Source organism: Condylura cristata, unplaced genomic scaffold (genome assembly GCF_000260355.1).
Source record: "Condylura cristata isolate star-nosed mole 26May11 unplaced genomic scaffold, ConCri1.0 scaffold00023, whole genome shotgun sequence".
In the NCBI taxonomy this organism is placed as follows: domain Eukaryota; kingdom Metazoa; phylum Chordata; class Mammalia; order Eulipotyphla; family Talpidae; genus Condylura; species Condylura cristata.
The window spans coordinates 18,864,556-18,876,863 of NW_004567124.1; the positions used below are offsets into that span (position 1 = coordinate 18,864,556).

General features: G+C 36.9%; 1 protein-coding gene across 3 annotated transcripts in view; it reads left to right on the top strand.

Annotated features, from left to right (window-relative positions):
• Positions 1-12,308, top strand: part of ATP8B4 (ATPase, class I, type 8B, member 4) — a 223,415-nt gene that overhangs the window by 14,497 nt on the left and 196,610 nt on the right. For all 3 annotated transcript variants that reach the window (XM_012728821.1, XM_012728823.1, XM_012728824.1), the window contains exon 3: positions 9,738-9,796. In XM_012728821.1, coding sequence (XP_012584275.1) covers positions 9,738-9,796 — 59 coding nt within the window. The remainder of the gene's footprint in view (positions 1-9,737; positions 9,797-12,308) is intronic.

The following is a 12,308-nucleotide window of genomic DNA, read 5'->3' on the forward strand; positions in this document are numbered from 1 at the left end:
AAGAGTTTCAGAATGATACATATTAGATCTTTTTCGGCTGGTAGAGTCACCACTGATACCATCTGGTCCTAGACTTCTGTTTTTTGGGATGTTCTTGATTACTGTTTTATTTTCTTGTGATTAGTCTGTTCAGTTTTTCTTTCTCCTTGTAACTCAGTACTGGGAGCTTGTATGGTGAAGGGATTTATCCCTTCACCCTGTTTGTCCAGTTTGTTGGCCTATAGATGTTCAAAGTATTTCTTATCCTTTGTTTCATGGCATCCATCATATTTTCTTTCATTATTTTGTTTTATCTATTTGAGTCTTTCATCCTTTTTCCCCCCTCTTTATGTCATCTAGTCTATTGAATCATTTAAAACTGATGTTTTCTTGCTTATTTTCTGTCTGGAGGCTTTATTCCTTGATGTAAGTGGGAGTTTAAAGTCTCCTACTATCATTATTTTGCTGTCAATTTTTTCCATTTGATGTATTAACATATATATTTTGGTACTTCTAATTGGAAGATATATATTTATTATATATGCATGTGTATGATTGTTAGCTACCTATCATTGTTTTATCTTCTTGATGGCTTGACTACTTTTATAGTTATATCCATTATTTTTGTTACTGTCTTTGTTCTAAAATGACTTTTGTCTGATATGAGTATACCTGTATCACCTTTCTTTTTAACTTGATTTGCACAGATGGAATATTTTTCCATTCTACTGCTTTGAATCTGTGAATGTCATTTTCTGTTAAGTGAATCTCTTCTATGTGGTATATAGTTGGGTCTGGGAAGTATGTGTATGTATTAAATTGATACCTGCTTCTATTAGAACATATTCTAACTGTGCACTTTTATCCTCACCATGTCATTGTCATCCTTAAGTTATATAAATCTCTGGACTAGTTGTAGTTTTAGTTAATTTTACTACTTTCATCTTTGCATTATGAGGTTTACTATATTTATTGTCAGCATAGCTTTTAAAGTGAGACTTTCCTCTTTTGCATATTTTTAGCACCTTTTCAGTTTAGATGAGTCCTGCACTGAATAGATTTGTCCTTAGGATCAGATGCTATGGAAGCCAGGTTCCAACATGAGCCTAAATTATTGGCAAGGTGATGAGAAGTTGCCAAGTCCAGATTACTGCATGGTGTTTCTTACTTCCCAGACCAGTGATATCAAGATGGTAGGTAGTTTTCTTTCATTTGTAGGTTAGGTGTTAATATTTTGGGTCCCAAGGCAAATAAACTCCTCATGGGGCTGTGAAGGACTGCTACATAGAGTACTTTTTCCTTGGCTGTCCTGTGCTCACTTGCCTCTTGCCCCCAATGCAGGGATCTCAGGGGCTTATCTCACTACATTGGGTCATAGGTTTGGGGTGTAAGTATTAGGGCACAGTCCTTTCCTCTATGTCCCATGGAAAATTGCTGTGGACCTTAGAGACGTCTTCCTGATTGTGACTCACTGCTCCTGCAATGGGCTGTCTTCCTTGGTGAGAGCTCCTGTCTGTCTGTATGCTACATTTTTATCCTTTGTTGTATAAATTCTTTTCATTTGGACTTCGAGTTTGTGTCTATGGAGATTAATCCATTTAGGATTATAGATTTGCTGTGATCATGGCAGGAGGGAAGCACAAGTCCCAATTCTAGTCGTGTTACTTACCCATTAGATCTCTTTCAAATTTTGTGTTATCCAAATCCTCTGAAACAGTAATAAAGTGAGGCTCTTATTTTTTCTAGTCTTTTCATACTTGGCCGAATGTCCTATTAGAAGGAACAGTTACAGGGAGACTGGAGATGTCTTCTTGTAAAGGCTATATTTTTCCCACTCTCAGGTAGCAAGTGCCTCTCTCAAATTCTTTTTCTTTTCAGTAAGTAACTCTAACTCCGTTTAGGTAAGGTGTTGGGCAAAACAACCAACCACACCCTGCAATTTGTATAAGAAGCTATCAGAATTTACTCGTTGCTGTTTTTGGGTGAGTTAATGATGCCTTTTGACTGCCCATCTGGTTTCCCATGTCTCCCTAGGCCTCTCTGCTTCCTTGCTGTGTGGGTATTTGTAGCCACGTCTACTCTTTGAAAGCCATCACTGTCTTATTTATTTTTCTTTCACTGCCTCGAATAGAGCCTTGCTCAAAGGGGCTCAATAAATATTTCTGGAATAAATCACTTTGTCTTAGTTCCAGCAAATTTTATTTGCCACATGGATTCAGGATCTGAGACACAGAAACCAATGTGTACTAAAGAAACTTAATTTATAACTCCATGCATCTCAAAGTGATAAATACAAGTTTTGAAAAACACAGTTTCCTGTGTAACCCCCAAGGTATATAGTATATAAGAGACCTCCTCAGATTTTCTTCCATGTGTCTTTCTTTGCTACCTGGTATTCTTTCCTCTCACTTTGTGACAGGTGGTTGCTTTCTATGGATGACTGGAATGTATCTCTCAGTAGAAAATTAAATATCCTTCAGCTTCTTTGAGGCTTTTGTGATCTTTAGTGGTAGATCCTTTTATATATATATATATGTATATATGTATATATATGTATGTATATATATGTACATATATATATATACATTTAATGAGCATGTGATAAAAAGATGTAATTATTTTCCATCTTGGCTCAGTCTGCAGAAAAGTAATTTTTGCTATAGTTATCAAATTATAGCTAAATGAACCACACTGTAGAACTTTCTCATAAGAGAAAGCTTTAAAAGAAGGCAGTAACTTTTGAACAGAGGTTTGGGATATTGTTCTCATCGAGAGCAAAGTTGACCAAAGGTTCCAAGAAGAGGGCAGACACCTTCAGGGTGAAACAGAGAAGTGGGAAGTGGGATGATGGATCACAGGGCCACTAGATTAATTATGAGGGAATGTGTGATCTGAAGAACATCTTGGTGTTTACATCCAGGGGTCTCTTTTCAGAGGTCAGTTTTCCCTTCCCTTTACCTGGGGACCCAGACACACACCAATTTACAGTTTCCCAGTCATCTCTGTACCATAACATCCACCACCTCCTTATACTCAGAATCCCTTCTAAGCTTCTTAAACAAGGAAGACAGTTTGGCATTTGAGTTATGCTTCTTCTGCCTAATTATGCTATATGTTTTTCGTTATTTGTGAAGTGGCTCTCATAACAGTATGCACCAAATTGTTTTGAGAGTGAATGAAATAATACATACAACTACTTACTATAAGATTTAACTTTTAATATGTACTCAATAAATGTGAGCTGTTAGCATATAATTACATGACAGTGTGTTTTAAATCGATAGTCACGATTTGTATTTACACAAATAGCATGTTGAGGGGTGTGTATGAGGATTTTACTTGTCTCTTGCATAATATAAATCATAAATGTCTAGAAATAGAATGAATTAGTAACCTTTCTTGCATTTCTTAGTGAAGCTATAGTAAGCATCTCAAAATGGCAAACATAAGTATATTCATGAAGGAATAAAGCTGACAAAAAAATCAAATTTTCCAAGTATCTGGACTGATGAGAAAATTGACTCAGCCAAGAGGAAAACCAACCCCAAACCCTTCAGTATTTGTTTAAGTCCCCTAACTTTGCTTCCAAGCTCTTTTGTGAGGACAAGAATAAAAAAAATATTGTGGGAAGATTTTTTTTTCCTTCAATTGTCTTTAGTTTGCTGCTTAAATGTCAAAAAGTCCTAGCAGCTGTGGGTCACCACTGGGTTTCACTAGGAAACCCCTATTTGGGACACATATTTTTCAATTGTATCAGAATGTGTACTTGGAGTCAAATCAGAAAGTCTTGGAGGCTGGGGAACTCTTTTCTTTAAAACTTTCCCCACTCATTGTTCTTTCCTCATGTCTTTAATGAATTGCTTTGGCTTCCAACCACACAGACCAGATTGTGAAGAATGAAAGAAAATTAAGAAAGGAAAAAGCTTAAGTTATTGATTTGGCTTGAAGGAATTTTTCTGAGATTTCTGACCCAACCCAAAAAGCCAACAACAATCCCAAACCCCAAATGACACACCATGTTTGGAGACATGCTTCAGCTTTTGGGTTGGGACCAACTTTGCTTAGGAAATATCAGTTAATGCCACCAGGGTTTTATAAGGAGACCCCAATTCCCTGTGGTGCTTCATCATTTCATGATTTGGGGGATCTAAAGCCAATTGCCTGAAGACTGTCTATTAAGCCACATTTAGTAAAGGACAAAGCTCTGAAGTTAATGGAAGAAACATAGTTATGTTTATTAATTAGGTGCTTAGTTTCTCTGATCACTCACAGGTCCAATGGAAGCCTCTTAAATCTTCCTCTTCCTCTTGGTCATTTTAACAGAGCTGCTGCATTCACTAACTGGTCTTGAATACTAAGGTATTATGAATTCTTTGGGAAAACTAATAAAAAATATATAAATGACCTGTCTTTGCCTACTGGAAGTGGAAGCTGGATAAAGTATAATTTATTATATTATGGGGGCGAGGAGCCCAGATTAGAAGTTGGGTGTTGTCTTTGAAGACCTGGAGGAGAATCAATGCACACTTGCCAAATTCCAATTTGAAAATATTTAGAAATTTATTTCAAACTCTCTTGAGAAATAATCATATAAGCAATTTAAAGACTGACTTGCCAAGCTTAGGGGATTTCCTTTCTTCCCCCCTTATTTGCCATTTTTTTTCAATTTTCTAGGTAAGTGATGATATTTTTCTGTTGCAAAGTACTTTCCATACATTTAATGGTGGCAATGATATTATTTTTTTGAGGAAAAAAGAAAGGTCACGAGTTAAAATGTCCTCACACAAATAGTTGATGGAACATCTTGAGCTCTTTGTTTCAAGACTCAGGGCTCTTTATCTTAGATGAAGGTGCTGTCATCAGAATTTGATTTTTGTGGCTCAAGAAAGTCTTGCTAATTGAGGGAACAACATCTTGATTGCACTTAAAAATTTCCAGCAGAGCAGTGTTATGTCTCTTCCATCTTTTAAATTTGTATCTTAGTGATTTGCTAACACTTTTTTATGTTACAGTTGTATTTTCTCTTTCCAACTGGAAAGACAAGCATACATTTATACAACAATGGATATGGTTTTATTATTTGAAACCAAGAGTGGCTTAAACAAACCATCAACCCTATCAGATAATTATTTTGGGGAGGGACAGGGTAAGCTACAGATCAGTTAGCCTGAAATTAAGGTTACCTTTTCTTTTTTTGAAAATATTTCCTAATATTTACCTGACTGACAAATGACCGTTTCATAAAATTAAAGACTTGTCCCTATTTAGTTATCTTAGACAGTTATCTTGTGACAGGAAGCACATGCCTCAAAGATAAGCATTTAATGAGAGCTTCACTGATACTTTATTTGACTGAGGCAAACACCAATTATATTGGTCTTTATGAATTTTGAGCAGTGAAGGCCATTTCCATGATCCTATATGGGGTAGGACTTTGAAGCTCAATTAGTTAATTATTTTTCTAGCTTCTGGAGTGGATTCAAAACAAGTTTCTATGACGATGTTCCTCTGTGAATGGCTATTCTCTTTGTTGATGATGGCTTCCTGTCCAGGCCCATCCATGTCTTTGCTGGGCTCCTCAGCTCTCACCAAAGAATGCTAACACGAATAACCAATCCGTCTTCTAGTAAGCACCACAGGCATAGCAGCTCTCCAAGTATTTTCCAGGAAGTTTAATCTGAATCTCACATTTATTTAGTATTTAACATAAGTGCAGTTGAGAGAAATAATAATTAGTACAGTTGAATCAAGAACATGTAGTGTTTTTTTTTTTTTTAATATCCTAATATATATATTCCTGAGCTTAATGAGCTCAGCAGAGACTCAGGACAGAGACCCTACCATTCAGCCCTCTGCCATGTGTTCGGGATGCTGTCTCTAGGCTTGGAAGAGTTCAACTTGTTTTCTTTACCTCAAACAATGTCTTTTTATGAGGGTTCCCCCCAAATAATTACTGCTTGAGCTAAGAACTAATACATAATTATATGTTTGCTGAGCAGTTGTCCTGTTTTTATCTTCAGACTGTGAAATAAAGGCATTAGTGAGCCCTTCCTTTTTCTGTAGACTTCGTGGCCTCCTCGGAATAGGTGATCATGTCAGGCATTTTTATTTTCATTGCTGTCTCTTTCCTCTTGATCATTATCCTTATTTCCACACTAGTTCTTTGCTCACCTTTAACATGCATACCAGTGCTTTTCCTATTGTACTCTTGAGTAGTTGTTTTGGAGACAGTCTTGCAGGTAAAGACTTGCAGTCTTGATTGATTATTTGACTGGATATAGAATTCTAAGTTTAAAGACGTTCACTCCTTAAAACTGCAAAACTTCACTCCACTGCCTTCTCTTATTCTGTTACTGATGAGAAGTTTCATGTGTTTCTGATTGTTGTGTTTCAGAGATCAAGCAATACTTTTCCCCCTGGAACTTAATAATTTTTCTTTGTCTTTGGAGCTCATTTTTTTTATTAAGATTATTTATTTATGCATACTGAACTGGGGTACAGGCCAGAGGTGCAGGGCGGTGAGAGGATTCACCAGAGAGACTGGGGAGCAGAACAGGCCGACTGACGAAGTACACTGCTGAGGGGAGTATGGTCGGGCCAGGGGAGATCTGCTGCGCCATGTGGATCACCTTCGGGGCAGGCTGGGATCAAACTCATGTGGAAGTGGCTTTAGCCTCTTAGTGTTGTGCTTTAACCCAATGTGCCACCAGGGAGGGCCCCTGGAGCTCAAGTTTTTATGGATATCTGTGGATCCATTTTCATTGAGCCTGACTGGTACTTGGTGGCCTTTTCACTTTGAAGAATTATTTCTTAATCTGGTACAGGGACATTTTCTTTGTTGTTTATTTCTTCCTGTTCATTGTCTGTGCTCTTTTCTCCTAACTTTTCTCTTAAATATTTTCTTCCTCTTAGTCATTTTGATATATATTTTAAGCTATTATTCAGTCTTATTTCCAATTTGTCCATCGCACTGTACAATTAGTCCAGTACATATTTTTACTCTCAGCATATTTTTCTTAGTCTCTTGCTTTCTTTGTTTCTGTCAGATTGCTGTTGTTTCATAGATTCCATGTTTTCATGGTACACATTAGAATTAAAAAGGAAAACAAAAACCCCTCTATTGCCACCTGTTTTCAACATTATTTCTCCTCTTCAGATCCTTTTTTGGATTCTATTGGTTTTTCTCAAAAGTCTGGTGACTTTTGTTGGTTTTTATTTACAAATGAAGGACTAGATGGATTGCTGTAGTGGCAGAGGTATTTTTCCTGCCATGCCTTTTCTTTAAGTGGGAGGACTGATGATGTAGGCAGCCCACAGAAAAATTTTTCTGTGTGTTATAAGTCTGTTCTGGCTACTATCACAGAATATTATCGACTGGGTGGCTTGTAAATAACAGATATTACTCACATTCTGGAGACTGGGAAGTCCAAGATCAAAGGGTGGGCAGATTTGGTGTCTGCTGAGGGGCTGCTTCCTGGTTCATAGATGGTATGAACTATCTTCTTACTGTATTCTCATACCAGGGAAGGAGCAAGGGAGTTCTCTGGAGCCTCTTTTCTTTGGTACTAATTTCACTCAGGAGAACTCTATCCTTCTTGTCTAATTACCTTGGAAAGTCCCCTGGATACCATCATGTTGGGGGTGAATTTTGGAGGAACACACACAGTCAATCTATATTGCTATAGGTTAGAGTCAGACAAGCTGGCAAACTCTATAACAGTTGTGCAGGAGTGAGCTTGCACTGGTGAATTTTAAATCCCTTGGTGAGTACTTCCCTTCAGTGTTCTCACATCTGGAAAATCCCATAGTGCCTGAAATATTGGGCATTAAGTCGTTGAACCTCTGAACAGTTCTCTATGTGACCTGTTTATGGGGAATTTGTTTTTAGCTCCTTCATGCAGAATGTGACTCATTGCTAAAAGGGCTTTATATCCCCTCATGTACTGTTACAGTACACAGGAGATTGTCAATTCCTACAAAGGTAATTCAGGCTTAGCATAGTCAAGGCAGAAAACGACAAGGATTTAGAAGCAAAGCCAAAATTTTGAAGAGCTTAGTAAAATGATGGAAAATCTTCTGCCTGAATAAATCCACAAAGATGCAATTCAGAAAGACAATAATTATGGGATATGTAGAAGCAAAGATTAAGATTTAACAATGAACAACTTAGAAACAAAAAGAGAACATCCTGGTTATAGCTGGGTCTCATGGGAAAGAACAATGAGGAAAGGTTCTGGATTTCAGAATTATACGTGTTAGGGGCAAACCATTTAGGTGTCATCAACCATAGACAGCAATAAAAAATATTGTTTTAATCAGCAATTAGATGAGCTAGTCTGAAAAACAGGAAAAGTAACAGTAATAAGAATTTATTAGATGGATAAGAAGGAAACCATTCAGGTTGATATTAAATAAAGATACCCTATAAGTGGTAGAAACTCATCATGACCAAAGATGATTATTATTTGTCTGGAGCAGTTCTTAGAGATGAATTTATGTGCCTGTGAGTCATTTTTCACCTTCTAGTCTACTCTGGTAGAGAGATATAGGTTATCTGTATACTTTATACCATCTGTCACTTTTGTAGGTAGAGAACTGTGGGATTAAAGAAATTGTAGCAAAGATGGTTAAGTCCATGAGAATCCAACTTTGACATATGGTGGCCCTTCTTTCCAAAGCTTTCATTATCCCAACCTTAATTTTTGTCAATTTGAGATTTAATAAACATGGAACTTGCTATCTTAATTACAAAATGTGCTCTGTTGGTGTTTCTGAAGCATTGTTTTTCCTTGCTTTTGGCAAATTTTCTTGGTCTCTGAAAATTTGTGGTTTATTGTCCTGTTATTTTGTTATTTGTACTGGTATTTGCATTTGCTTCCAGAAGCTGTTTAAGTGTTGGTCACTTCCAGCTATGGGCAGGTCTTAGTCTCCTGATGATGTGGAACTATTCTCAACATGCCTGGGTTGTTTAGAATTATCATCTTTGACTTTGTGTCCATAAGGATAGTGATCTCTATGGCTATCTCACTCTGCTTTTGTTTGGATATGCTGAATTTAGTGACTTTTGTGAAAATTCCCTCTCAGGCTGGCATTTGCTTTTAAGCAGCTCCTTCCCCATTAGGATTTAAATAACTTAATTAGTCCATGATGTCACTTTCCTAAGTTCCAGTTACCCATCCTGAATAGTGGTCTGAAAATACTATGTATGATAAACTATGAGAAAGAGAGAGTACAAAGCACTTGATAGATCATATTCACATAATCTTTATTACAGTTATTACTATGATTGCTTTATTATTAGTTTTGTTGTCAATTTCTTAGTATCCATAAATTATATATTTCATCACACTATGTATAGGAAAGAACATAATTGATAGGTGATTTGGTATGATTGACAGTTTCAGGCATCCAATGGGTATCCTGAAATGTATCTCCTGTGGATAAGGGAGGACAATTGTACTAAAGTCAAGAGACAGGGTCTTTGTGGAACTAAAGGAATGTAGAAATTGGAGACACATAATGTTTTGCTTTATGACTGGCATTAGACAATGAAAAACATTTCAGCTTTCCACTTTGGAACTTTCCAACACTTGTTCCAACATTTAGGCTGGAAAAAACCAATGCTCTTCAAAGTTCAAAGGAAAGAAGTCTTGCAACCTTGACAACAATCAAAGTAGTCTACATGATGTTAGTTTAATGAGTTATATGTTTCTTTGGGTTGAAAATTTAATTTCATACCTGATTTCTCTTCTCTTTAGAAGTGCAACGGATAGTGAAAGCCAATGACCGTGAATATAATGAAAAGTTCCGATATGCGGTGAGTAAACACACATAATACATACATGCTTGGGTAGGTTTTCCTTTGAGGGCAGTGAAAGTCATGTTTTATAGGACTTTATCACTTCTCTAAAAACTTTCTTTGATGGCCAATTTTAAAAATAACTAAATTTTCCAAATTATGTCTATTGAGGTAAGGTAGATTTACATCTTTGTATCTGTTCTGGGGACTATCGGGTCAAATATCTACAAATGTATATTTTCACATCCAGCCCACCAGCAGTGCCCAAGCAACCTTTCCCATGTTCCACTGGGTTCCTTCCTTCAGCCATCCTTACCACACCATCCTCCTTCAAATCGTTGCCTCATTTTTGTAATCAGATGTTAAGAGTCTATTATTGGTTTAGTTTTGACTGACACTTTATTATGTTTCTCTATATTGCACATATAAGTAAGACTATCCCGTATTTGTCTTTCTCCTTCTGACATTTTTCATCTTGCATTAGCCTTTCCAGTTCCACTTATGTTGTCCCAAATGGTTGAGTTCATCCCTTTTTATAGCAGAATAATAATATTCCATTGCGTGTGATATATATTACATTGTGTACTGACATGTACATATCACATGTATACCTATATATATTGTGTGTATGTTAGTATGTATGTGTGTGTGAAATTTATTTTTAGAATTTTTTAAAATTTATTTTTTTATATATCCATTTACAGTATTGTTCATTTTAAAAAAAAGATTTATTTATTTATTCATACAGATTTGGGGTAAGGCCAGAGATGTGGGGGCAGTGAGAGGCTTCACCCGAGACAGAGTGGGGAGTAAACAGGCAGATCAACAAAGTACATTGCTGAGGGGAGCAGCGGGCGGGCCAGGAAAGGGTCACCTTGCCATGTGGGTCACCTCTGGGGTGGGGATTGAACTCATGCTGAAGTGGTTTTAGCTTCTTAGTGCTGTGCTTTAACCCGCTGTGCCACCAGGGAGGGCCCTATTGTTCATTTTAGAACAATGTTTACTTCCCCCTCCCATCATCACCATAGCCCCTCTTCTGATCCCTCTCTGTCCCCCTCCCCTGTAGGGTCTCTCTGGTTTATAATAGTCTGTTTGTTTTTGTATTGTAATAACAATCCTCTTTTTTCCCCCTTTCTTAATCTGGTTCTATTAAATTCCTCCTATAAATGAAACCATCGATACTTTTCTTTTCCTTCTGACTTATTTCACTGAGCATAATCCCTTCCAGCTCTATCCATAATACTGCTAATGGCATGAGTTTATCTTTTTGATTGCTAAATAGCATCCCATTGTATATATCTGCTACAATAATCTAGTTTTAGGCAGTTGGGTTGTTTCCAGGATTTACCTATTGTAAGTAGTGCTGCTATCAACATAGGAGTGCATGTATCTTTTTGAATTAATGTTTTTGTGTCCTTTGGGTAGATCTCTACAAGTGGAATTGCTGGGTTGTATGGTAGCTCCATTTTTAGTAGTCTGAGGAATCTCCATACAGCTTTCCATAGTGGTTGCACCAGTTTGCATCCCCACCAGCTATGCAGGAGAGTTCCTTTTTCACTGCATCCTCACCAACAATTGTTTTTAGTTTTTTTGATATGTGGTGTGAAGTGGTATCTCATTGTGGTTTTGATTTGCATTTCCCTGCTTATGAGGGATGCTGAACATTTTTTTTTTTTCATATGCCTGTTAGCCATTTGCAATTCCTCTTTGGAGAAGTGTCTTTTTTAAGTTCCTCTGCCCATTTCTTGACTGGGTTGTTTCTTTTGCTTTTGTTGATTCAAGTGAACTCTTTCTATAGCTTTGTGATCAGTCTCTTGTCTGTTGTATGGGGTGCAAAGATTTTTTCTCAGTCAGTAGGGTGTCTTTTTGTCTTGGTTAATGTCTATTTTGCTCTGCAGAAGCTTTTCAGTTTGATGTTTTCCCAAATTGTGTTTATCTTTTCCTTCATTTTCTTTGCTTTGGGTGAAGAGTCCTTAAAAATGTTAAGATGTTTGTTTTCTAAGGTTTTACCTATATTTTCTTCTATATATTTTATGGTTTCAGTTCTTATGCCCAAAGTTTTTATACATTTTGAGTTGATTTTTGTGCCTGGTGTGAGGTAATTGTCTAGTTTCATTTTTTTGTTTGTTAGTCCAGTTTTCCCAGCACCATTTGTTAAACAAATGTCCTTGTTCCATTGCATATTCTTTGTTCCTTTGTCAAAGATTAATTTTCCATATAGGTATGGATTTATTTCTGGGCTTTCTATTTAGTTCCATTGGTCTGTGCGCCTATTTTTGTTCCAGTACCACACTTTTTTTTTTTTTATAACAGTTTATTTTACATTTTTACATTTTTCATCTCAATTGTAGTCCCTGCGGGTTTCCCATCACCAAGTCACCCATGTGCCATCACCATAATCCTGTGCACTTCCCTCCCCAACCCCCCATTTTTGATCCCATTCTCCACTCCACCCCCACAAAATGTCTCTTGTATATGGTGGCTGTTCATTATTCTTGTTATTTTCTCACCTGGTCCATTATACTCCTAC